The 27,801-nt window shown below is 30.0% G+C and overlaps 7 protein-coding genes across 10 annotated transcripts in view; 4 read left to right on the top strand and 3 right to left on the bottom strand.

Moving 5' to 3' along the window:
• Nucleotides 1–329: 329 nt before the first annotated feature.
• mRpL1 (mitochondrial ribosomal protein L1) lies at nt 330–2,670 on the bottom strand. The gene is made up of 8 exons (XM_011061143.2): nt 2,515–2,670; nt 2,100–2,289; nt 1,809–2,019; nt 1,539–1,718; nt 1,309–1,423; nt 810–928; nt 592–689; nt 330–515 (listed from the first exon to the last, which is right to left on the bottom strand). Exons 1-8 carry the CDS (start codon nt 2,528–2,530, stop codon nt 377–379), a joined length of 1,068 nt encoding a protein of 355 aa, XP_011059445.1. The 5' UTR covers nt 2,531–2,670; the 3' UTR covers nt 330–376.
• A 325-nt stretch (nt 2,671–2,995) lies between these two features.
• Nucleotides 2,996–4,967, bottom strand: RpS8 (ribosomal protein S8). The gene is made up of 5 exons (XM_011061142.2): nt 4,866–4,967; nt 4,290–4,420; nt 3,580–3,831; nt 3,365–3,494; nt 2,996–3,154 (listed from the first exon to the last, which is right to left on the bottom strand). Exons 1-5 carry the CDS (start codon nt 4,867–4,869, stop codon nt 3,045–3,047), a joined length of 627 nt encoding a protein of 208 aa, XP_011059444.1. The 5' UTR covers nt 4,870–4,967; the 3' UTR covers nt 2,996–3,044.
• Nucleotides 4,968–5,341: 374 nt separating this feature from the next.
• Spf45 (splicing factor 45) lies at nt 5,342–7,376 on the top strand. The gene is made up of 4 exons (XM_011061141.2): nt 5,342–5,578; nt 5,687–5,998; nt 6,344–6,778; nt 6,983–7,376. Exons 1-4 carry the CDS (start codon nt 5,462–5,464, stop codon nt 7,268–7,270), a joined length of 1,152 nt encoding a protein of 383 aa, XP_011059443.1. The 5' UTR covers nt 5,342–5,461; the 3' UTR covers nt 7,271–7,376.
• Nucleotides 7,377–8,532: 1,156 nt separating this feature from the next.
• Nucleotides 8,533–12,171, top strand: LOC105149007 (uncharacterized). Of its 2 annotated transcripts, XM_087414665.1 has the most exons (7): nt 8,547–8,713; nt 9,896–10,084; nt 10,163–10,312; nt 10,356–10,514; nt 10,621–10,752; nt 10,877–10,969; nt 11,546–12,171. In XM_087414665.1, the coding sequence occupies exons 1-7, from the start codon at nt 8,649–8,651 to the stop codon at nt 11,547–11,549; spliced, it is 792 nt and encodes a 263-aa protein (XP_087270791.1). In that variant the 5' UTR covers nt 8,547–8,648; the 3' UTR covers nt 11,550–12,171. The 2 variants fall into 2 exon arrangements, with proteins under 2 accessions (XP_087270790.1, XP_087270791.1); XM_087414664.1 differs by lacking the exon at nt 11,546–12,171 and having other exon boundaries at nt 8,533–8,713; nt 10,877–11,107.
• Nucleotides 12,172–12,990: 819 nt separating this feature from the next.
• Nucleotides 12,991–14,970, top strand: Alg2 (alpha-1,3/1,6-mannosyltransferase Alg2). Its single transcript, XM_011061139.2, has 2 exons — nt 12,991–13,379; nt 13,661–14,970. Exons 1-2 carry the CDS (start codon nt 13,137–13,139, stop codon nt 14,636–14,638), a joined length of 1,221 nt encoding a protein of 406 aa, XP_011059441.1. The 5' UTR covers nt 12,991–13,136; the 3' UTR covers nt 14,639–14,970.
• Nucleotides 14,971–16,684: 1,714 nt separating this feature from the next.
• On the bottom strand, nt 16,685–19,929 carry snf (U1 small nuclear ribonucleoprotein A snf). 2 transcript variants are annotated; one of them, XM_011061138.2, is made up of 4 exons: nt 19,813–19,929; nt 19,144–19,300; nt 17,726–17,996; nt 16,685–17,531 (listed from the first exon to the last, which is right to left on the bottom strand). In XM_011061138.2, the coding sequence occupies exons 3-4, from the start codon at nt 17,960–17,962 to the stop codon at nt 17,073–17,075; spliced, it is 696 nt and encodes a 231-aa protein (XP_011059440.1). In that variant the 5' UTR covers nt 17,963–17,996; nt 19,144–19,300; nt 19,813–19,929; the 3' UTR covers nt 16,685–17,072. The 2 variants fall into 2 exon arrangements, with proteins under 2 accessions (XP_011059440.1, XP_087270792.1); XM_087414666.1 differs by lacking the exons at nt 19,144–19,300; nt 19,813–19,929 and adding an exon at nt 18,362–18,565.
• Nucleotides 19,930–20,048: 119 nt separating this feature from the next.
• Nucleotides 20,049–27,801, top strand: part of Pur-alpha (Purine-rich binding protein-alpha) — a 34,078-nt gene continuing 26,325 nt past the window's right edge. The window contains exons 1-2 of one of the 2 annotated variants that reach the window (XM_011061133.2): nt 20,049–20,634; nt 24,434–24,484. In XM_011061133.2, coding sequence (XP_011059435.1) covers nt 20,598–20,634; nt 24,434–24,484 — 88 coding nt within the window. In that variant the 5' untranslated portion in view covers nt 20,049–20,597. The remainder of the gene's footprint in view (nt 20,635–24,433; nt 24,485–27,801) is intronic. The other variant, XM_011061134.2, reaches the window with a different exon arrangement.

Raw genomic sequence — 27,801 nt, forward strand, 5'->3', positions numbered from 1 at the left:
TATCTGCGTTAACGAGATTACGTCCCACATAATTATATGCCTTTCGGTGAAGGATTATTACGGTCAAACTATATGTAGCTACAATTTCAATATTTTGCATGAAATAGTAACAAATAGTTACAAATTTTTAAATGCAAAATACAATTGCTAATCTGTTCATTCTTGCATTATATAATTTAATATGCTTTTTTAATTAATTAATTTTAGGTGAAAATTTATAAAATCTACTAGAAGCTTTTTAAAAGCATGTATATATGTATAAGTGGAACATTAAACCTCGTTAATCACAATGATAGGAAAACAGGTTTGTTCAATTATTACAATGTGTATATCTATAACTATACATATTATTTTATTGATAGTCCTATGAACAAATTTAATGAGACGCGATAACAACGTCTTGCTTTGCTTCTTCTGCTTCTTCTTCTGCTTCGAGTGTTACTTTATCTTTAGACAGATACTGCTCAAAGTCAACTTTAAACTTTTCTGACGATGGCGAACACGTAATTCGAGCTCTATTAAAATATAATAATTATAATTATTGTTTATAAATGAGAACATGATCATTTTAATGTGAATTTTTAATGTTACCTTGTGATGAAAGGTCCTGGTCGACGTGGCCTCACTTTGTTGACATCCTTAATAATGGTAGCAAAATTCTCCTCCAACTGTTTTGTATCCATATCAAGCTATAATACATGAAATTGATTGGTAATTTTTTGTAAATCATATGATAAAATATATAATTAGCACCAATATCTATTTATAATAAATATAAAACATTTGTGTAAATAACATCAAGAATTTACCGTTCCAAATGCAACATCGACAGTTCCAAAAGACTTAAGAGTTTCATGTGGCTTTCCCGTATATCTCATACCAGTTAAAAATTTTGTTACCATTGTTTTTAAGTCAGTACCCAAGGTACCTAGTGGAACATTTATATGATAAAGAATATAAAACATTTATTTTAAAACAGATACAAATCGTTCAATTTCGTTTTCATAAATTTTGTACAAAGTTTGTATTTTAAATCGGACTAATAATATTTTTTAATTAGACATTACATAAGTTGCTTCACGTTTTACTAACAAAGCACGAAATTCAATGCGAAGCGTTTTTATAAAAACGCTTGAATTTCAGATATTACTAAGTGCATACTTTCTGTGTTACTATTGTGCTACATGTGTACTACTTTCTAACAATGTATTTATTATATGTACGTAGTATTTATGTAGTACACTCATGAAAAGCACAATATATTACAAAGATGAAAATTTAAAAGTATAATTACATATTTTCACTAACCTGATTTAGCACTGGGAAATTTTTTTCTCATAAGTCCTCTAATTAATAACAAATCAGGTAAAATAGTTGGTTCTGACAAAATAATATCATATTCTTTCATTGAAAATTGTCCATTCTAAAATAGAATTTCATCAATTATTAAACAATAATCTCTGCAAGCTTGTTATATGATATATAGTACATATAACAAGTGCATAAGCAATAATATGCTGTAAGAAATAATATCTCACCTGAATCTGTTTTATTAATTGTTTACCACCAACATAATCAGCTCCAGCACCTCTTGCAATCTCTTCCATTTCGAGACTCTTACAGAATACCAATAGTTTTCTGGTTTGACCATGATCGAATACATGTGGTAGACATACTATTCGTGTAAAAGGATCGACAAATTTTGTCTTTTTCGCACCCTGATAACATATAATTATACATTTAGCACAATCTTATATATCATATATATCTTATATATCTTACATAGACTTTGTTCTTCTTATTTTTACCTGCATATCCAATTCTAGAAACGCTTTTACAGGTTCATTTGGCAAATTATAAATAGTGGGATGATGCGTTTCACGATGATTCTGGACTGCTTCTTCAAATGAATAAATTTTCCATTTATGATATTTTGAAATCCATACATTATCTATTGGTTCGGACTTCTTACTATCATTTGGTGAAATATCCTTTAGCTCGAGTGTCTTTACACCTGTACTAATATCGCAAAAGTGCAATATTGATGTTAATATATTAATACACATATTTTCATATATATGATATGAAGATGTGCTCACGTTTTCACTCTCTGATCGTGCGGGATGAAGCCTACTTTTTCAATAACCTTTTTGACTTTTTTCTTTCTTGCTTTTTCTCTCGTACCCTTTCTGGCAGCATAATTTCGCGCTTGTAGGAAACTGATTAAGGGATAAAAATTAAGACACGATGCGTATCTATACGTCGTGGAAAGATTGTTTAATAACCAACCTGTAAAACGAAATGATTTTTAGAAATGATTTTTATAACATCTTAATTATTGTACTGAATGAAAAATTGTAATTTTATTGTGAGGTTATGTACAAGAATTCTCATGAAAAAAGCACCAATTGGAAATCTTTTTGTTTGTTAAATAACAAGCAAGAAAACATTTAATTAGTTATTTTTTCATATATTATTAATGTAATATTAAAAGAGACAAGACAAGGCATGTACCATTAACCGCTGCCATGTTTTATCAAGCACAAGAACAAGCAGAAGAAACGGAGCATGAACTAATTGCTCCATAGATAGCGCCGATAGCGATTCGCACTTTTACGACATGGAACCTGTTCTTTTTAACTGAACTTCTTGCACTTTTTTTCTTTTTCCCTTAACGTGGAGAGAAAAGGAAGAAAAATGAACCGTGTAATTTTTTAAAACAGACCTATGGCTGCTTCCTTCTTTATTATTTATTAAAGGACAAATGTGATGTATCATGCGCTTCATGTATAATTCGAAATTGCTCGAAACGCATCTAAAAATTACTTTAATCAGTTTTTAAAAACATCATGCTATCTCGATTAATTACTTCAAATTTTTAATTATTACTTAGCTATCCAATTTATAAATATTTTAAATGCGTTATTCTACATCCATATCTATATTTTGAAAGTATCTAACGAGTTCATCTACTTCGAAGAGAATAAACAAAACATTTTTTTCGTATTTCAAGCTCGTTTTTTATTAATGAATCATAATTATAATTATTTAGCTTTCTTGCTCTTAATCTTCCTCATATAAAACTCAAGCTCCTTGCCCTCAAGAATATAACCGTCAGCTCTACCGCACTGTCCAGGCCTGCTTGCTATACAAGCTAAAAATGAGAAAATAAAATTATTAATTCTAAGTCACGTTAAATTTAAAATATGTGTATATAAAAGAAAATGAAGAATATCTTATTAAGAATATTGATTTAAAGAGTAAAACATTTCTTTAACACTCATTTAAAAAGAAACGTTAATCTATTCAAGTACATGTTCAAATTAATTTTGTAAAAAATTAAAAGTATTAAAAATGTTCATACCAAGAACACGTCCCGTTGCAAATTGTTCTTCCAAAGCAGGTTCAACCTTGGCAAATCGTTGTCTTGCCTTGTATTTGGATTCTGCTTTTTTAGAACGTTTTTTATTCAATACTTCTTCTTCAGCTTCCGTCTAAGAAAACAATTATGTTCCATTTTATATATCATATACATATAATATTCCATAAATTTAAATTAAATTATATTTAAATACTCACAAGTTTAGCGCCTCTCTTGCGACCCAGTGGCAGTACATAATGACCTTCATACCACTGTCTAAAAGGTGTAGCATCGATGGTAACAATGGCGTTCTTCACCAAAGTTTTGGTTCGTACTAGTTCATTATTTGACGCATTGTAAACAACGTCAATAATACGAGTCTTCCTGGTACTGCATTCAGAACCCCAGGAAAAGTTTCCAGCGTCCAATCTAAGTGCTCTGTATTTTTTATTACCTCCACGTGTACGGACCTAGTATATATACACACACAATAAAATAGATATGTTTATAACTAATTTCAACATTAAATATATGTACTTATAAAGTATACGTCAGATCGCTGTGAGATTATGAACAATCATGGCACTCAGAGTAGGTAAGGATCATCATTTTATAACTTCATAGTAAAGAATGAATTATTAAAATATTTTTTCATGAATAATTGTAACAGTGTATATGACATCACAATGACAATGATTGCGTTCCATTTAACGCTCATGTAATCATTTTATCCTTGTCATTTATCAAATGTTAAACAAGGATAAACGATACATGCTTACAAATTAGTAACTAAACTATAATTCTGTTCATTATGATATTGATATTTATTATATTAATGATATTGAGATTTATTCTACCTCCATTAACTAATGCTTTACTTTTATAATTCCATCATAATGAAAGTTAAGTTTGAGAAAATTAAACTTACAGTATGAATTCGCTGTGGGCCAAGTTTGGTATTTGCAGCTGGACGTCCCAACTCAAATTTCCTCTTCTTGCGAATGGGCTTCCTTTTTCCACCAGTGGCTCTCCGCTTATGCCAGTGATCCCGAGAAATACCTACAATGCAATATTGATAAAATAACTTAGTAAACTCTCGAGCTTCTTAACTTAAACTCATTAAAAAACTACTTTAAAAGAAAAGTTAACCTAACCAAGCATCATATCACATTGCGCTACAAATCTTTTTCTGTACAGATTAGAGAAATTAATAAATGCATGGACAATCTACAATATTTACATTTGTTTAAAATGTAGATTTCGCTGTTAAAAAGAGAAAATACTAATCACGAAAGTGTCACGAGTTCGACATGGCTATGCTCGACATCGACAAGCGTCGAGCCAGTTTTCACAAGCCCAGGTCGAAAGGACGAAAATAATATTCCTTGCCGACAAAAGGATGATATCTGATTTACGCGCCGATTACGTTTCATTGCGATATCGTGGAGAGAAAGTTTAGATTCGTAACGATGAAAATTAATTTCAGTAAAATCATGTTACTTACCCATCTTGCCGCGATGGAGAAAGAACTTAAACTATCAGAATACTAGAGAAACCACTTCCAATCATAAGACGACACATGGCGGAATTAAAAAGTTTATATTCCGGAGATGCGCAGTAACCAAATAATGACGTCCACGCATTTTGCTCTTAAATGCAACTCACATGGGATGCTTTCGGATACTTTCCATTTTTATTAATATATATACTTTGTTTATGCTTCGATTTTAATTCTAAAATTCAGCCAATAGGATTGCCAGTCTTAATTAATCTGACTGAAATCTTCATTTACTGGATTTACACGGGATTGCGTTCGGATTCGAATTTGATGCTTTATGCGTTATGCAAGAGTCTGTGCTCCCCGCTTTAATATTTATAAAAGTTTGTGCAGAGAAATAAATTTCATTTCTGTTCCCTTCTTCATGCACATCACGTCTCGTGTCGCATGCTCGGTCTATCTATACTATGTCTATGGTTTTTGATTTTAATACACTATACACTTCTATATAAGTTTTGAATCTATGAACTTCTGAAGGTTGAGCCGATTAAGGTTATATTTTAAATGTCAGATGCAGTCAGATATTAGTTAAATAACTCAATATGTCTTTGTATGATGATTTTGATAAGCATCGAACCACAGAAAAAGTTGCTGGATGGTCTTCCGGCATTAAATTATTGCAATCGCAGTTGCAACTAAAAAAGGCTGCTACTACACAAGTAAATCTGCCTTAATCAATACATATTAAATAATTACTTAAAAAATTAATTTTCGATGTAATTTTCATTTGTTAAAAATAAGCTTCTAATTGCTATTTATAAATTCAGCCAAAACGTGAACAAAACAGGAAAGCTTCTGCAGTATTAGCACCAGTGATAGATTTGAAGTCGAAAGCTAATCGTGACGTTGACAGAGAGGATGACAGTACTCATAACAATCCATTATCCAGTGGTAGCGTAAGCAACATAGGAGTAGGTGGCGAATTTGATTGGAACGTAGTGAATGAATATGATCCTATATGGCCTAACGAATATGAAAAAGTTGTGAAAGAATTACGTGATATCAGGGATAGAGAACATGATCAAGAGACAGAAATGCGCAAACGCCGGAGAGATAGTACTCGCTTTGAAGATACTCAGGTAATATATAATCCGTACAAAATTACTTTAAAAAAAAGGTAAAACAATGATGCTAAATAAAAGAAAATGTAATCCAAGAATTACTATCTATAATTCTTGTACAATAAAACCTAAATATATATTTTTGTATTTCTATTGAAGGTTCTTAAAAGTTTTCTATTCCAATTCTAAATCTTTAATTCTTTTAAATTTCTTAAAAGAAATTATATCACAGTCTATTCAAAAACACTTTATAAATAATAAAATATAATGATAATTTAAAAATGATAATGAACTTAATATAAATGTTATACTAAATAAAAAAGAAGTATTATAATAATATTAACATTTTATGTTTGTAAACAGATTGCTGGTGGAAATAGTGCAATGATACCTCCTGAAAGAGATGAGGAGAGAACGCCAACCTCGAGAGCTATGGTAGGAGGTGCTGCTATAGCACCACCACCATCCTTACAAGAATCTGCAGAATTGCCACCTCCACCACCACGACAGCCAACTAATTTGGGCTATTCAACATCGTCTGTAGCAGCAAAAATAATGGCCAAGTATGGCTTTAAAGAGGGGCAGGGTCTTGGCAAAAAAGAACAGGGCATGTCAGTAGCATTGCAAGTGGAGAAAACCAGTAAACGTGGTGGTAGAATAGTTGGTGAAAAAGAACAGTTAATGCCTCCACCACCACCTGTTACAGCTTCTCCACCACAAATGCAATTGCAATTACCATTGCAATCACAGCCCCAGGAAGAACCTACCATTACCGAGATAATGAAACGTCCAAGCAAAGTCAGTACAATATATATATAAATATATTATATATAATAAGCATTTACATGTTACAAAATTATTATCATTAATTATTTATTATTAATACGTTTTTACTATTAATTTATGTAAATGTGTTATGTTTAAATATATCTTTTATAATTTTGTATACCTTACATAGTTTAAAATACATATTTATAATCTAAATTACATCTGTCATTTTAGGTTGTTCTCTTGCGCAACATGGTTGGTCCTGGAGAGGTCGATAACGATCTTGAACCGGAAGTGAAAGATGAATGCAACACTAAATATGGTGATGTTGCACGTGTTATTATTCATGAAGTGATTGAAGCTTTACCAGAGGAAGCAGTACGAATTTTTGTTGAATTCAAGAGAATAGAGAGTGCTATTAAGGCCGTAGTTGATTTAAATGGACGTTTCTTCGGTGGTAGAACGGTCAAAGCAGGATTTTATTGTAATGAGAAACTTGATAACTTACAACTAATGGATTAATTGTCTGTAAGAAATTCAAACTCTGTTCTTCACAAATTGTATAAATATTTTATATTTCTACGTAATATTAGCAAATTATTGAAAAATAAATTTTTTCTAATTATAATGTATAGAATTTATATTTTCAATATTTACAATTATGAAATATATATTACAAGATGAAATTGGACTCAAACAATTTTAAATTAAAATAAATAATAGGACTAATATAAAGGACTATGAACCAAGCGGCATGTTTGTTGCTAAATACTATTAGGTGTTGGAATTAATTCGTAGCGTTTTTAATAAAAGAATGTTATTTATTTCACATGAGCATTAAAAAATACATTAATGAAAGTACTTCCCATCACTTGTAAAACGCTACGAATTAATTCCAACACCTAATAAATAATAAAATTTTTACATAAATTAAAGCACAAACATTTTGACCTCTATCGGGTCATTTTTCAGTGTGAATACAATTAATTGTTTAAACAAAAAAACGGTAATATTATACAAAAATTGGACAGTTAAGTCTATAAAATTAAATATATGATAAAATATGATTCTATTAGTGATTTAAGCAAGTGCGAAGTAAATGCTCGATATAGACGCGATGATATCGTGTAACGAATGCAATGATGAAATACCGTAAAAAAGAGAAGGAGGAAAGAAAAAAAAATGAATAATTTCATATATGAAGTTATTCTATTTGTACATTTATTTATCCCACCGTTTACAAAATAGGAATATTTATTTAGTAAAAGAAGCAGTGAGACATAAGAAATAATTATTTATATGTTCATTTATATATTTATTTATTTAATTATATATTCATTTATTTATTTATTTATGATTTCTTCATGAATAGTTTTCTGCTTATCTCCATTATTATTTCTATCATCATCATTATTATCCTTAATGCTGCGCTTTCCTTTTCCTCAACTTATTCTTTTACAACATAGAAGCATCTCCCAGATGAATTGATTGAATTATACTTATATATTAATATTCTTCCACCTTCACTGTTTCTAATTTCCACAGTTGTTAATGAAGCACTCATCAGAACAATAGATACAAAAAGGACTGTTCTACAATAGAGTCGTAAGCGGTAAGCCATAAGAAATTAACTAATCATAGTCGATTATTCTTCTCACACTTAACTGCGATTGGCCAATTTCTTACAGCTTACGACTTACGACCCTATTGTAGAACAGGCACTCGTAGAAACGAGTGTGTTCTATTTAGTTGTAAAAGAAGAACTAACTATATAAGAAATGCAGCTAAAAGGAACAGACCATTGACTAGAAGTTAAGTCAGTAAATCGAATATGCTATTCTATGTATGTTATAAGTTTATGACATTGTGAGCTACAGAATATACACTTTTGATTGTGATAATGGTTGGATATTGTCGTATTTGCAAAATAGGAGTAGGAGAGGAAATTGATGTATCCATTCATCGGTAAATATATTTTTACAAATATAGAACATATATGTCATAATCGTTATAAAGTGTTAACTCAGTAAATGTATACATTTATTGTTGTTTGCTGTAATTGTCGATTGGTCAGTGTATACATTTACTAAAGTTGACACTTTAATTGTGATATAGTGACAAATACATAGAAAATAAATAATAAAGTTATGTATCAAAAAAATATATGACAAATTTTGTCAAATGATACATTCAAAATAAAACATGATTTTTTATTATATGTAACGGAATAAAATTAATTTCATTAGTATGAACTATGATTGGTTTGTTACATTTTACACAATTTCAATAGCTTAATATAAGATAAATATAAATAATTTAATAATAGACAAATATAAATAACTTAATAATAAACAAATATAAATTTAAGATCATTCATTTGTGATATAGATTTACAACATCAAACAACTTTTTCTTATTTTTATTTTCAACTTAGGTTTTTCAATTTAATTTATTTTTACGTAATATACGCAATTAAAGATCTTGATAAAGATTTCGAAATCAGTAAATCAAATCAATATAAGTTGAAGCAATATTTAGACATCAATAAAAAATTTAATCGAATAAATAGTGAATTAAAAAGTATCAACTTTGAATTGTCAAAAATAGAAAGAAAAACCTGTTTAATTTAAATAATCAAATCTCAAAAATTGATTTTATAAAATATCTCTTAATATAATTTTGTCAATAGAATATCAGCATAGTATTCTGTTATATACATATGTATGAAGACAGAGTTAACTAGATTTTTGCTTAAAATCTGTTATCAGACTATGTTAATAGGATTTACTGAAAGAACATGAGCTATTAATGCAGTTAATATTACAATGTTTTGATCAAATTTACTGATAAACTACTAGCATGTTACTAATACTTTGTTTATTAGATGTTTAATCGTATATGCGATTAAACATCATACATTCTCTCAGCTTATATTAGTCATAAATTACATTTTTTTTTTATATGTAAGATAAAGTACAGATATATGAAAAATTAGATAACAGAAAAATTTTTAGTTATTTTAATAAAATTAATTTTGAAAGCATTTTATGAAAATTTATAAATAAAATAATTTATAATATATAAAATATATAAATAAAATAATTTATAGTATAAAAATATTTATGAATTAATTTATATATTTTTAAGGATGCCAAAAGATGAAAAGATTAAAGCAATTTGGTTTGAATTTATTGGTCGTGAATTAGGTCCAAACAGTGGAATTTGTAGCAAACATTTTAAACAATCTGATTTTATTTACAAAACATATGGAAATGGTGTTAGACGATTCCTTAAACAAGGAGCATGTCCATCTATATTACATGTCTCAAATATTAGGTAACTTTCATAGTATAATATATATAACATTTAAAAAAATATAATAGAATATTATATATTGATACTTATATAATTTAGGAAAAACATAGAATTTTCTGGAAATATTTCATCGAGAACTGAAAGAGATACTGATCCTGAAAAAAATATAATAATAAAAGAGGAACAAGAATGCATTATAGATGAAACTGTAATAAATACAGAGAATTCAATGGATATTCAATTCAATAGGTTGGTTCACATAATAATCATTTAAATTTTAGTTTTATAAAAGACTTCCCCGTTTTATTTTTAGCGAAACTAATGATCCTTTAATCATTATGGAACATAATACTAATTTGGAAACAAGTACAATATTAGGAAATGAGAGACAAGAATTCATAAATATAGATGAAACAATAAATACAAATTCAACAGATATACAATTGAAAAGGTTAATTTATACACAATAATAGTAACTTACTCTCATACAAATTTTTTATAATAATTCATCAGTATATAAATATGGGATGATTTGAAAAAACCTTCTCATTTTTTAGAGAAATTGATCCCTTAGCTATTACAAAACATGATACTGATTTGAAAACAAATACAATATTAGAAAATAGAATACAAGAATTCATAAATATTGATGAACCAATCAGTACAAATTCTATACATCACTTAAAAAGGTTGGTCGTTCTTTCATACATATATAATATCTAATAATTTCATCTCTCTATACAAATTTTTATGTATATTTTAAATAAGTCTCCAAAAATGTAAAGTTTGATAAAATCTTTGTTTTATTTTTAGAAAATTAAATAATTCCTTAACTAGAAAACGCTTCTACAATGCAAGATACATTGGAGATTTATGTCGAGAGGATTTCACTTCGAATGAAGCTTGGTATTTATTTAAAAACTATTTAACAAATACAAAAACAAAAATAAGGTCTTTGAATCATAAAATTATACATTTAAATAAAAAAATCGATAGGTTGCAAAAGATAAATCATGTTTTATAAATAGAAAGAATATAGCAGAATATGTATACGAAATTTATCTCCACACTCCAAATTAGATTTACTCTATATCGAGTTAGTATATTTTGTCATTTTTTTGTAGAAAAAAATGATATACCATACATGTAGTAAAAAGAAATCCATTATTTTTCCAATAGATGGCTTTAATAATCTGTATCTCGTCTACGCGTGATACAGATTACTAAAGCCATCTATTGGAAAAATAATGGATTTTTTTTTATTACACCTAATATGTATGGATATATATATGATAATTTTATATATTTTTATGTAATTAAATATATTATAAATGTATATAATAAATATATTAATACATATAATTTTAAATATATATTAATAAATATATATTATTGAAACATTTTTTCACCAAAAATTTCAAGATTAATGAGAGTTCAGTGCAGTTTATGATGCGCAAATTCATGTCATTTATTTCATTACAGGTAGGATAATATCTTCATAATTGATTCCAAATTGAAATTAAATGTTTCAACTCACTTTGAGACCCTCTTCAGCAATATACAAATACAGTGATATCAAAATGGTTCACTAGTTTAAAATAAACTAATTCTAAAAAATGAAGTAGTGTCTACTTCGAAAAATTACAATAAGTTATAAAATTGATAATCTAATAATGTATTAGATATCAAAATGACTCACACTAACAAACTGAGAACATGTCAAGAAACTTGGATAAATTTATAAACTTAATAATTTCATAAAGTGATGTGAAAAATACATCATTGTCAGTACATTTTGCTCTTTCGGAAACTAAATTATAACTGTACATTTGTGTTTATCGAATTGACATAAGTTGTAACGTAAACAATAATTAAATATACATAAATAAAGAAAAAGAAAGTCGATCTATTTAATCAAATAGCACGCGATGTCGCATTAATGTCGTATTCGAAAAGTCGCACTCATATGGAATGCACTGTTATATTATATATTGCGATATACTGCATACATCTACATTATATCTAATAAAATATCAAAATTTCTTATATATTCTTATGATATATTCAAAACATATATCAAATATACTGAAAATATACATAAAATATCTTATGGCTTACAGTATTACTTTTGAGGCTTTCACGGATATTTTCTTTAGAGATGTTAAGGAGTTTGCGGATTATCGCGGTGTTGTGATTTATTGGCTAACACTAACGCTTTGTGAACCTTGCCTATCATTTCATCAGGGCGTGTTTTTCAAACAACACGAAAGGTTTGTCAAATTATGACACAAGACATCTTTTAAACACAAAAAACTTAGAACCTGATTTTAGACACTTTTTGTTATCTGAGTTTATACTGATCAGCTGCATCTCCCTCCAGATGACTCCCTATTTATATAAACTTTGTTAAAGGGGGGAGGGGGAAAGCGTGTTCTATATTCTACTTATGTTATAGCTCATATTTCTGTTTAGTTATCTAAATATTTCTGGATTTTTCTCTCCCTGTACTTCCTTGGAAAATAGGATGCCATTGTAGATATAGTAGTCGTTATATTAAATAGTGTCCTAACTTAATGCTGTGTTCTGCCAATGTTAAATGTCTGAAATATTTCAAACTTGGCAGATTAAAATCAATCCCGCGCCTATCAACAATTGTCGATGTCGATACTAACGATAATGAATAGACACGTTCAAATTGACAAAACGCTAGCCTATTCGCCGGCAAATGAACATGATTGGTTGTACTTATAAACCTAATCAATCACATTAAGTGCATTCAAAAGCACGACCGCTCATCGAGTGCTCAGGGAGCTCTTTCATTTGATTGGTCTACATTTTAGAATCTAACAGAATACGCCAATCAAATAAAAAAGCTTAGTGTTTTGAGTCTTTAAAGTTGGCGGATTAGTGTTCCAAAAATCTAGCTTGATTTGGTCATCCTACCTTGAATTTCTGAACGCATCCCAATTCATGATGTAAAAGAAAGCCTGTCCCAATTATTTATGTCGCGGTAATTTTGTACTTTCCAATAAATACGTAATAATGGCCGTTTAACGGATTATTCGTGAGTACGATGACACGCGTCACATTTTTACATCCCGATCTCGGTATCGGTGGCGCGGAGAGGCTCGTTGTCGACGCGGCTCTAGCATTGAAGAAGAATGGCCACGATGTAAATTTCGTGACAACTCATCACGATCCGGAACATTGTTTCTCAGAAACTAAAGATGGGACGATTCCCGTTACCGTTGTGGGCAATTGGCTGCCTAGGCACATTCTAGGCAGGTTCTATGCGTTCTGTGCTTATATACGCATGGTAAGAAGTTGAGTGTAGTCTAATAAGAGATACAAATGACATGGTGTAATACAACAAATCATATATTCTTCGTTTGTCAATATTAAATGAAGATAAAATGATTCAGTCAGTAGTGTGTCACACTATACCTCTGTGTCTCTTATTGAAAAGCATATTGTTAACACTGAAATAACAGTAACAATAATTGAGAAAAATCTGTTTTAAAAAAATCTCGATTAAAAGAATTGTCTGTGTTTAGCAGCAAATACATTATAGAAATAAATTCTTATATTTTTTTATAGATATATGCAGCCAGCTACATAATATTTAGTGATCACCGGCCAGAAGTTGTTTTTTGTGACTTGGTGTCCATCTGTATTTTCGTACTTAGATTACGCATTCCATATGTAATATTTTATTGTCATTATCCAGACCAGCTGCTCTCATATCCCGGTGGTTATTTTAAACAGCTATACCGTATGCCACTGAATTATCTAGAAGAGATTACAACAGGCATGGCGCATAAAATATTTGTAAATAGTTGTTTTACAAGCAATGTGTTCAAGAACACATTCAAAAGACTGAAAATCAAACCAGAAATTTTGTATCCTTCCATTAATACGGATTTCTTTGATAAGACAAGAATAGTATCTATAGACAGAGTAATTGATAGAAAACTTCCAGATGATAGTATTATATTGTTATCTGTCAATAGATATGAACGTAAAAAAAAACTATCTATTGCAATAGAAGCTCTTGCAGAGCTAAAGAAACTTTTAACAAAGGAAGTATATAAGAGAGTATTCTTGATTATGGCTGGTGGATATGATAAAAGGATCGAGGAAAATGTAGAATATCACCTGGAATTAATAGGACTTGCAGATGAGTTACATGTAACAGACAAAGTGATATTCTTACGTTCACCCTCCGACATAGACAAAGTTTCCATAATACATCATTGTAAAATTGTGATATATACCCCACCAAACGAGCACTTTGGAATAGTGCCTTTGGAAGCGATGTATATGGGCAAACCGGTAATTGCTCATAATTCCGGTGGTCCCACAGAATCGATAATTTCTGGAAAAACTGGTTTTTTAGTCGACTTATCTGGTGAAGCATTTGCCACAAAAATAGCTTATTTAATCACAAATCCAAATCATCTTGAAGATTTTGGTAGATCGGGCCAATGCAGATTTTCGGAAATATTTAGTTTCGCTGCTTTTAGTGCTCAATTAAATAAGGCGATAAATAACTTGACTAATGCAAAGACAAAATAAGATAATGAGAAATATTTAAGATTGTTTTCAATTTTTTGCATGATATATCTATAACTCTGATTAAATAAGGAGATAAATAAGTATAATTTTTTAATATATTTATTTTATATATATTTTATATTAATTAAATATACTTGATTTAAGAGACTTCTATATTTTCAGCTTAATTTTATTTAGTCTAAACTGCTAGTTTATTTAATTATGTTCTAAAAATAAAATTTAGTGTATGATTCATAGGTACGTCAAAAGATACAGTTGTATAACAAAGTTCATATGCAATGGCGCAGCAGAATTTGTGTAAACTTGCTGAAAATTAAAATTTTCTTATGAAATCTGTTATAAAAACTTTCTATTATAAAAACTTTTAAAGCATAATTAAGATTTAATAATCGTGTAGATAATTTTCATTGATTATTTTTATATTACATTAATCAATATAAAGCTTTTGAAATTAATGTATTTTATATGAAGAATTTTGAAGTATAATTGAATTTTCTCACATCTTATATTAATAAAATTAGGCTCGTTCAACATATTTTTACTCGCAACTTTTTTAAAGAAGTTAAGTATATCTCAGTGCCGAGACACACTGCCATGTTTTTTGATAAAATTAGAAGTTACGTTAAAGTTAAGAGCAGTTAAAAGCTAAAGGACATCAAAGACATATATTGTATTTTTCAGAGAGTATTTTTCAGGTAACGCGTTACTTGTGACGCCGTTACTTTTCTTGTTATTTATGGTTATAATGATTTGATAATAATTGTAGTACAATGTATGAAATCTAGATGAAATATCGAAAGACTTCAATACAATCGTGTAAAATTTTCTATAAATGGACACTGGGAAATGGACACTAATGAATAATTTTCGTAACAAGTTTTTTTTTATCTTTTCTGTCAAATGTTGTCAACTATATTTGAAAGTGTCACTAAAAACATCAAAGAAAAATTATCATGGAGAACTAATGAGTTAATTTAATGTATAATATATATTAATTTAGCATTTAAACTTTGCGGCTGCATTTTTGGGCATTATTATCTTATATTGGTTTATTATATTGGGTCATCTAAAAAGTATCCGCGGTACTTTGTCACTAGATATATGACCATCAACACACATTTAGTGACAAAAAACCGCGGATACTTTTTAGATGACCCAATACATCACGTAACATAATGCGTAGTGATATATTTGTCTTTACGACTGTGGCCTAATTTCCACCAAATTCCGGTTTAATCCGGATCAGAATGTAAGAACCAACCAATTACAATCGAGTATTCCTCTGTCGTTTGACTGTAACAGGGGAACTGTGTTCCAAAATTCACTGCCTGTACTGAAAATGTATAGTAGATAATACTCAATGTCAGTACACTAGAATACGCGATTTCTGATAGGCGATTGAAATCTTAATACAATATTTATTCCTATTCCTAATATTTCCTTCATTGTACGCAGGGTCTTAAACACAAATGGGAAGGAATAGCGATAGCGATAGAAATAACACAATTTCAACCTATCAGCAATCAGATACACTGGATTATACAGTTTCTGATAGGTGGAAATCGTGTTATTTCTATCGCTATCGCTATTCTTTCGCATTGTGTCTGGGGTTTTATACTTTCCTAATCCTCTTTTATTTACTCTCATAATAAATTTTTCAAGCGTACATTTGGTATACATTTTTTTTTAAAAAGGTGTTTTAAGATTATTTCTCACATTAATAAAAATATGACAAGGCGAATTGTAATACAACCTGCCCCATTATGAGATAGATTGTCATAAATGTCACCTACTAATATTTTTATTAATGTCAGATAAGTAAATTAAAATTTTATATTTAAAAAATATGTGTAATATAATGTACTGTAATGTAATATAGAGATATAGTTGTTGACAGATCTTGTTGCACTATTTCTTCAGAAATATGTAACAACTTGTCTCCTTTATATAAACTTATATATTCCTTTGTATAAACTTACGTATGTTATGTATTTTTAAATAATCAATTTAAATATAAACAGGAAGTTAGAAGGAAAAAATAACATATTGTATTTTGTTATAGCAAATTACTCTTTCACATTATTTTTACAAAAAGTATTCAAATGCAATATAACTTTTTCTAATAAATTGTATATATATTTTTACATATATTTTTTAATTGAAATATTTCCTTTATAGCATAACTTGTCACGCGGATTGTATACAAAAATATGAATCACATTGGAGAAATATTACGTTTATTGAATCCCATTGTAAAATAACGTTGGATATTAAATAAAATATTTTAAATTGCGCAAAGTTATGAATGAAATCCAATCAAAACCAATTTAAATAGACCAAGAAATACATTTATCTTTATACAAATGCAATTCAACTTACGTCTTACTTCTATTTTATTATATATATAATATGGATAATATAAAATATTATAAAGCTATTTCTTTGCAAATGATATTTTCATTGCATGGGAAGGTGTAATTTTAAAACCTTGAAGAGCATCTTTTGCTGCACCAGATTGAACTTCATTTTCAAATTCAACAAATGCGATATCATGCCGATTAGGTACCAAGCGCACTTCTTTGAAACCCGGAAATTGATTAAACAGCATTGATAACATCATTTCACTTGTCTCGTCAGGCAGATTTGTTAAGAACAATATTTGATTAGGTGGCTGTTCAGGAACAGCGGCATTGACAAGTCCTGAATGTTGGGGTATACTAGCATGATAACCAATTTGTTGTGAATGTTTTGCTTGCTCTTTTGCACGTTTCTTGGCACGTTTGGCTTCTTCGTCTGCTACTGGAATAACTCGCTTTGGTTTCTTTGGACGTTCTGCAAAGGTGCCTTTCATTTTAGCGATTATATCGCTGTCAGTTTTAGCATATTGTATTCTCTACAAAAACAAAGCATTTGAAAGAGATTATTTTTATATTTTTATACACATGTATGTAATACAAATATATTTATATGAATTTTTAAATTGCAAAATGCACGCGCGCGCATGTGTACACATTAGAATATTCTTAATCCAATATAAAAAAATATAATGTACAAAGATAAAACACAACAATTTTTTATAGTTCTTACCATTGGTTTGTCATAGAATGGGAAACCTTGCATTGATCTTAAGGCATTTGTAGCACTTGCTATTTCTTTGAAAATAACAAACGCCTGTCCACGCATCTTTAATGTTTTTAAAGCTACGATATCCAAAATTTGACCAAATTGAGAAAAAATAGCATACAATGATTTCTTTAATTCTTCCTTCTTAATCTTTTCATTTAAATTATTGATGTAAATTGTATTATTTGGACGAATATCCATTTTGACCAAAAGTCAATGTTAAATACTTTATCTTCTGTAAATAAAAATAATGTGTAAGATAAACATTAAACTTAAACATTAAAAACAATTAAATATGTACATATATATCCATAGTATCACAATATATATACATATAATGTACATTATATATATATATATAGATAGGTACATGTATACAATTTTATTTATATATATATATATATACATGTAATGTATTATACACACATATATATATATGCGTGTGTGTTTATATAGATGCAAGATTAGTATATACATATTGTAAAAGCAATTTAATAAGATATATATATATATATATATGTGTATGTATATTTCAAATTTTATTATTCCAATAATATATTGCTAATATGACATAATAAATATATGTAAAAAGATTCTTACGTATTGAAATAATTGTTATTTTCTAAAAAAGTTTAATCACAAGATTAAAACTCGATCAATTTCACTTAATATTGTTTAAAAAATTTAAACAAACCGATATATATTTGTTAGGTTATATTACATTAGAGGTTAAGCGTCTATACCGCAATAAGAACCATCACAGGAATTTGGTAAACAGTGTTGCCAACTCTAATGTGCCGGCTCCTAAAAACTTCGTTAGATTCTATCAGGGTATCAATCATGAAACTTTATCTCTGGAAAGTGAAAAGTGAAAATTTTTACTATTAAAATTAATGGAGAAATTTTTCACTTTTCATTTTCCATCTTAGGAATAAAGGTTTATGATTGATATCCAAGGTAACATGCATGCAGTTATGTATATTTTTATATCATCCAATCAGTATTTTAGATCTGGCTAGCGATCATTTCTTTTTCGCTAGAGCGGAAATGTGAAAAGTGAAAATTTTTATGCATCATGTATGAATATATACACACACACATTATATATATATATATATATATATATATATATATAAATTTTCACTTTTCACATTTTCATCCTAGGGAAAAAATACCCTTGGAATCGATTCTATATCTTGAAACGAGATGAAAATTACAAAAGTGAACGAATTTACTAGAATATTAATAATTTCATTGGTCAACATCTAGTAAATTTGTTCACTTTTGTAATTTTCACTTTGAAGATATAAAATCGATTCCCTGATAAAAAAATCTACTGAGTTGGCAACACTGATAGTAGATTTCTGAAAATATATAAATACATGATTTGTCTTTCCATCATGTGTTTGGATGTCGAAAGTTCCTCACAGAGAAGTTGCTCATTCAAGATAATTTCTATGTGATTAGTTGCATCCAGATGTGCAATCATTCACTGAGCGCTCAGTGAGTTCTAATCTGATTGGCACGTTCTGTCAAATCCTAAAATAATATAAACCAATAAGATGAAGGAGTAGTGAGCAGTTGTCGAATTCATTGTTTTGAACGCACCCATTATAGGTCTGTTCTTTTTAGCTAAACTTTTGCACCAGTTCACCTTTCTTCCTTTTCTCTCCAGGAGGAAAACGGAGGAAGAAAGATGAAATTAGTGCAAAAGTTCAGTTAAAAAGAACAATTCTTATATTTCTACTATTCCATGGTCGAAACGTGGCCATCAAAATCTCATTGTGCAATCATGCGATAGTTATATCGCTATTCAAGTATTCCAGAATTCGATTCGATTATAAGAAATAATATCGAAACTATTGGATTATCAGTAAACACCTTAAAAGCTATTATGGCGAATTTGCAAATACAAAAAAGTTTAATGCTAATATACATTAAAAAAAAAGAAAAAAGAAAGAAATATACAACTTGGACATACACGCATATGCAATCGGCAAATTTACAGGACTAAGCATATACGATATATACATATGAATATAGGTACATACCAACATATGTATCATCTACGTAGGTACGTTATATACCTACGTGTGTTGTATAACATAATATCTTGCACGTATTCAACATAGACGCGCGCGTACATACTCTTTTGGTTTGTCTTTTTCTCTCTCGCTCTCGCTTTTCTCACTCTCACTGACTGTGCACGAGGAGGGAGAAGGGATTGAAGAGAAGGTGGAGGAGCGAGAGCGAAAGACGAGCGACGAGCAGAGCAAGGGCAAGCCGGAAAGCAGCGCGAACGTGCGGAAGAGTGGCAGTGTATGTCGGCGTAGAGCGAACGAGCGAGCGAGCGAGCGAACGAACTAGGCGAGAGCGTGTGCGGTGGTGTGTGGTGGTGGTTGGCGATTGGTGTGTGCCGTAGACAGACGGACGGACGGACGGTCGGTCGGTCGGTCGGTCGTTCGTTCGGTCGGTCGGTCGTTCGGTCGGTCGGTTGGCGGTCGGGCCGTGATTGTGTGGAAGGAAAAAACCGAAGAGAAAGTGCAAAATTTGCAGTGCACTGTGCTGGCTACGGTGTGAAAGAAGAATAGTTCGGTTTTTGTGTGGGGTCTGAAGAGGGAGATTATCGTCATCGCGCCGTCATATCTAAGGGGTCTCGCGCGCGCCTACGCGTGTTAGTAGTATCGAGAGATTTCCCATTTTTTCCTCCGTGTATATTTTATCTCTTCTTTATCTCATTCTCTGATTACCGGGGACCCATCGATTTCAAGACGTCAAAGGACGTACGACGCGTGAAAATCTAACCAAAAGAAGGGAACGTGTTACGAGAAGAGCAATGTCCGATCGGGAGAGCCTGGACGATCAACCGCAAAGTAAGGAACAGTTCAGACGTTAGCGTTATAACCGACGAGCCTTCTCTACGTATATATCACTCTACTTCTTTCTTTTCCTGCTGTTCTCGACCTCGCGGTCAGTTTTTTTTTTTTTTTTTTTTTTTAATCATTTCCCTCGCTGCGATGAATGGATCAAAAAGGAGTAAACCGCTAACGCAACTTCTTTTTTTTCCCCTCCGTCATCCCTGCTACGTGCTTAGTGCTTCTCAGTGCTACGGCGCGGCATGTTCGTGCGTGTGCACACGTTAAACTCCAAGGGAAACGAACGAACGTTCATCTTGGAGTTTTTTGACAAATTCTCGCGCCTCCATTCCACTCGTCCGCGAGGAGATCTGATCGTACTCCGATCGTGGGGACGCGGTGTCCAATGAATCCCCCTACATCTGCGTGCATGCACAATCATTGTCTTTCGCATCTCCGCTGCCGGTTCTGTCAAGCGCCGCGCGAAAAGAATCGCTATTTTTCAACGGCATCCAGGATTCAAGATGGCCGGCTGCATGTCGGCCGAGAAGATAGCCCCTTTCACCCCGCTCTCTTACTCCGCGAGCCTCTCCCTACCTCCTCGCTCTCCGTGCACGACGCGCGCACGCACGCGCACACGTCTACACGCGCGACGGATATCTTTTTTTCTCACGTATCGATATTTGCAACTTTCGATATATTCCTCTGCGTCGCAATGCCGGTCGGGTTTTCTTTCTTTCTTTTTTTTTTTTTTTTTACAGTCGATAGCAGATTAAGCCGAATTCTCGTTCGATTGTACGCATATACATATACACAGACACAGACAGACAGACAAACGGACGGACAGACGTATGTATAAAATCAAAATTCTGTACGATACACTAGGCCTGTTCTTTTTGACTAAACTTTTGCACCAGTTCATCCTTCTTCCTCTTCTTTCCTTCCAGAAAGAAAAAAAAAGATGAACTGGTGCAAAAGTTCAGTAAAAAAGAACAGGTCTATTGACAACGTCATTTCATCTTCGAAAGAGTATAGGTAAATATAATGCAATTCGGTTTCGATCCTACATCTACTTATCGGAGCAACACATGTATGTACGCGAGAATATGCATGCATTGCAACCGGCCGCTCGAATTAGCTGCAACTACGTAAACGCAAACGATCTTCTCTCTCTTTTTTTTCCTTCCGCATTGCGTAACGATTTTGACCTCGACACGAAGAGAGATCGTTTAGTTACGATCCTACACTTCTCGTCTGTCAAAAATTTGAAACTTAATTTCTCTCTTCTTGGAGTTCTTTCACTTCGATTTATTTGCTGCATGTGCGCGCATCTTTTATGTTCCTAACCTCTCTTTCCACTATTCCGCGAATACTGCTCCATATTGTCCATCCTTTCTCCATCTGATTTCGTTCTTCGTTCAATTAAATTAAACTTGTGCCTGTTTCCACTAATGTAAATTAACTTTAACTCGATTCGACTTATTCTTCTTTTTCTAATTCTTGGAAACTAGAAAAAGATGAGGAATCGGTTGAACCGAGATTAAAATTAAACTACATTGAATAGAAACAGGCATTAGTGTTTCGGAGCTAGGAATATTCATATCTAATTTCAACAATTTTATCAATTATTATTTAATAAATATACTTAAACCATGTTTTTGTTAAGAAGAGGAAACAATAAATTTCAGAATGTTATTCGAATCAATATATTATTAACTGTAGAATAGGAAATATCTTATAATAATGTATACCCTTATAAGGTTATATCTTTATTAAATTATACTTATAGTCTAACTTTTCTTAATTATATGATTAAATTATTATATGCTAAATATTGAGTTGAAAATATCAAATTAATTAATTATTTACGATAATTATGATTTATGCCTTACTATATTCTATATGTTTTTATCAATAATTGGCCTTGTGGATATTTTGTTTTTATCAGTATTTTTAACATTTAAAGTATTTTCGACTATATAATATGAGAATGAAAGTCATCCTCTTTTTAAAATTATATTATGGAATAAATATTAGTAATTCTTATCAAAATTAGCCTATAATTTGCCTTCTACATGATTTTATATTTATGACTTTAAATTTAATTTATGTTATTTATTCATAAACTCATATTTCATAATGAAAATAATCTTATATTTATGTACTTTACATTTCATTGTGCATACACTCTGAAAGCAGTCATTTTGTATTATCAATCTTTGTCTTATATAAATGTAATACAGGATATTTACAAAGTTATTTTTAAACAGATCAATTTTAAAGAAATGTTGATATTAGTAACATTTATATAAATTCATGCATTTAACACGTATAAACTATGTATTTCTATATTTATTTATATTTAATTTTTTTTCTTTTTTTTTCCAGATCTTTTATGATAAATGGGATGTGTTAAAAAAGCAAGCTCATCGCTATTATATGTTTTATTCAATCTTTATCACTTATTAGACGTGAGACAAGAATAGAATAGTGCTGATAGTGCTCTTCGAATAGTGTTCCTAAAAGTAAGAGTCTGGCTAATCTTCTAGTTTGACTAAAAATGTATGTGTATGTGCACTTACACAAGATCTGTATAAGATGTTTCACATACCTGCTTTTCAATTTTTTCACGTGCTCAGTCATCATCTGATTAATTTTTCATCAAGCCAATAAAAAATAGGACAAGATTGGCCATACTCTTATTTCTTAGGGACACTGTTCCTCAAACACACTCGTAGAGAAATGTGTATTTGTTTGTCACTTGAAATAAATAAAATTCAAAAACATTAGAAAAATTCATTAGAAAACTTCATAAATTCTAAAATTGGAAATTATAAAGACATTGATTGATGGAGTACATGAAATACGACTAAATTCTTTTCTTTTAAAATCTTATTGATTTGATTTTTTTTTGTAATTTGTAAAGAACTGTATAGTTATATATTTTATTAACACATTTCTTTTCAGAATTGATCTTTTTACTAATAAAAATACAGTGACTTTACAAACACTCCACACATTGTACAGTATTACCCCACAAAAACAATAGAGTAGTAAGCTTTAAGCCTTTAGGAGCCTAATTGACCAATCATAATCGATTATTCTTCTTACATTCGACTGTTATTGATCAATTTCTTAAGGCTTACTACTCTATTGTGTTTACGGACTTACAAAAAAGTGATTGACGGTTGCATATATGTATATGTGTATAAAATATATATGTACATTAATAGCACTCTGGCTTTTCATAATGTAACAATTAAGATTGCTAGTTAACCATTATACTATTATACACTGTTAAATCTATAGTGTCAAATTTAATCTAATTAGTCCCCACTGTTCCTACTCAATATATCGTTATTTTATGTTAAAACAATGGTTAAATTTGATATTATATAGTGTCAGTTTGATCCTATATAATGTGAAATTGGCACTATATAATTTCAAGTTTAATTATTTTAGTGTAAAATAACGATATATTGAGTAGGAGCAATGGCAACTTTAAATTAGGTTAAATTTGATATCATAGGTTTAACAGTGTATACACTATTACATTATTATATTAAATATATTTTAATTAGAAAGTAATTAATAAACTCGAATTATCATAAACGAAATAAAAGAATTTTTATCTTTTATTTTTTTTGCACAGTATAATTTTTATTTATAATACTTATTTGATGAAAAATGAAATTTTGTTAATAAGTAGTTAAATTTTTTTTAATTCTTGTGCGAATTTTCATTAATTGTTAGTTTAAATTCATAAAAAAAATTTCTATCCTTATTTGTTAATTAATTACGTTATTTGTTTTACTAGAATATGGGAATCCAGGTGGATTGGATGCTGGAGGTGCTGACTTTGATTCCGGTAAGTACTCCATTGTACATAGTAATCGAAATGGTAAACATGAATCTTGAAGCAGACATGTAATATTCAATAAAGATTAAGTTACTCCATATCTAATGCAAATAGATTTAATTATACTAGTTTATATATGAACGATTATTAAATTAAATATATTATTAGTTATTTATTTAACAATATTGATTAACATCATTGATCGAATATTTAAAAAAGTCGAGAATTTTTTAATGTTATACAAGGCTCATTTTAATTTATTCCTTTAAATATCTCAAAAATAACCTAAAGTCTTAGAAGAAAACTTTTTAGACGAAAGGTCTAAAAGGAGACCAGTAATAATAAGATTAATTTTTGAAAAAAAAAACTTTTAATGATTCTTACATTATTGTCATTTTTTTTTAAAACAGAATTATATGATTTTTTTATGTAATATAATTCCTTTAGTTATCTCCTTATAAAAATATTGAAGTAGAATTATCGCGCGCGAAAAATCAAATAGTCTACGAGAAGTCATATAGTTCAGAAATATATTTTTTTTTAATTTTGTGTCAAAATAAAGTATAAAGTATCTCCTAAACTATTGATTTTTTTACAACTTTACGTTGTAAATTTTATATGCAGAATAATTAGACAAACATATTGTATAAAGAAATAAATCGTACATAATCCATTTTTTTTAATGATGACCTTTATATGACCTCAAAAAATTGATTTTTTTGAAAATTAATTTTATTATATTGTTTTTAACTTTTGTCTGAAATATTTTTTCCTAAAATTTGAAATAAATAAAATTTTTAGGGGTGATCATTTAAAATCGGATATCCTATATATAGAAAATTTATCGAAATTATATCGATTATAATCCCTGCTTCTTGTCTTATTTCTGAATAATATCTAAATAATATAAGTACCATGATTCAATAATTTTGATCATCGCATCCACTTCTCCAGAAGTATTCTAATAGAAACGAGGGAAATGCCAATTCCCCCTTGGAATAAATGTTTATAGATATTCTTGGAACGAAATTGAAATACAAAGTAGAGTGCAGCGGCCAGAAACGAGACACAACGTGCGGCAGTAAGCCGGCACTAGAGCGCAGTCAGCTGGTCGTGACGTCATATCGTCGATAGGTGCGAGCGACAGTAGTGGGAGAGGTTTCCTCGTCTCGTTACTGCCACGCGCGCGCGTTGTGATTTAAAACGCATAGTCACGTGGCAGTGTATCGCTTGTACAACTAATTGCCATCCCATGGGATACGGAAAACGGAATTGGAAATCATGGGGGCAATCAATCAACATCGTTCTGTTCCGATTTTAAGTAGCCTGGCTCCCCATGGAACATATTTTTCAGAACTGGAATGACATTTTAGCCTTACAATAAAAATGGTATGTTACATTTTGTCTATGAATATTTTGTATTTAATTTGTTATGAAAATGATAATTAAATAGCTAAGTACTCCACAGTTACCTCGGCAAAGAGAGTGTTGAACAAGATAGCTATTGAAAGCTTTCAGTATTTATAAAGTAATGAAAAGAAGAGAAAACCAGGATCAACATTTTGGGTATGATATTTAACATAGAATGAAGATACTTGCAGAGAGCAAGTGATAATCTAATAAGAGAAATGCAACGTGTTGATATGGAAAAATACATTGAATATCTTCGCATGGACATATTAATATTTCATAAATGAAAAAATTATTTATAAACAAAAGAGATATACTATTCTCATTATAAGGTTGGAATGTTATTCCGTTTGTGAAAAATATGCTCAATGGGAAATCAGGCTATCTAAAATCGGAACAGAACGATGCTGATTGGTTTCTCTACCATTCCACCTTTTCGATTCCATATTTATGGGACGACACACTAAACCAACATTCAACATTGGCTCGCATTCGACTCGTTGCTACCATAATGCATTCCATTGGCATGACAGTGGGCTCCATGAAAGATCGGCGCGTCATTCGGCACGATTTCAAATGTTCAGGACTATGCACATCGCTTTCTTGCTATTATTTTCGTCATCATCTTTGTCGTCGTCGGTGATGACAATTATTTTATGACTGTTTCGTTGCTGGAGTATACAACGGCATGTGTAAACGGTTCTTTCGTTTGAAAAGCAATGTGTCATTACATATTGACTATAGCGGCTCGGTATCATCGGCGTTTTATTCTCATCGTCTGGCCGTACCGATCACGGTGCACCGCTTTTCCACGAATACTTTTACGCGATCTTTCTTCGTGTAGCATATCGGTTCTGTGGATACGAATGAGTCCGGAAATAGCTATCAGTTTAACTGAGTATATGAGAACGTATCTTGTAATTTTATGTCATCATATTTTGGTGAGTTCTTAGATTTGAACGTTACGTTTGTGCGAAAGTGATTTTTATATTTTTTATTCTGCAGTCATAACTGTTAAAATGTAATTATTGGCGTGTGAAACTTTTATCATACGATATGGTATTTTTAAATTGTTTTTTATTACAGGTTATAAAATATTTGAGTCAATAGAAAAAGAGAAAAATTTTTTTTAATAATGCACGAAGCAAAAAAAAATAAGATATCACGATTAAGGTAGCATAAAGCAATTTTGTATAATGCTTAGAATATATTTTCAAAATCTAATTGCAACATCAAAAACAAATTCATCAAATTTTATACAAGTCAATTTTTTTATTGTAAAATATAAATTATTACGTAATACGATTAGCCAATCATAACGTTGTTACCGGTGTCATTGCTAGTTTGAATAATCCACGAATTAATGTGTGATTAATTTTATTGATTACACGTAGAAAAGATATATGAAAAAATAGTAATGTATATAATAGGTATGTGGAAGAGAGAGAGGGGTGGGGAGGGGATGAATGAATAATTGATTTTTTATTTAGCTTTTTCAGCTATTTCAAATATATTTTTTACAAATAATCTTATACCTCTCTCTAAGTAAATATTATATATTCTTATATATTAAATATTATACATTCTTTTATAATATATATTATCTTTTATAATATATTCGCACTTAAACGGCTCAAATTTCACATTGCTTTAATTTATATTATATTAAGATTATATTTTTATTTCTTCATAAAACGTACTTTTTTGCGCATTTTTTGTTCTGCGAAACTTTATTGCAATATTTCTGGTCCATCGTGTTTGTCATTTTTATTTCTTCACAATTTCTAACTTATTTCTTAATTGCTCTAGCAACGAAAAAAAGATGTCTTTTAGCAACATCTTTAGAAACATTTTTGTTTTTTAAAAGTACACACGTTATAATATAGCTTCTATAAAATTTCTTTTATAGACATAAA

The sequence above is a fragment of the Acromyrmex echinatior genome, chromosome 16 (genome assembly GCF_024713525.1).
Source record: "Acromyrmex echinatior isolate Ae372 chromosome 16, ASM2471352v2, whole genome shotgun sequence".
Taxonomy (NCBI): domain Eukaryota; kingdom Metazoa; phylum Arthropoda; class Insecta; order Hymenoptera; family Formicidae; genus Acromyrmex; species Acromyrmex echinatior.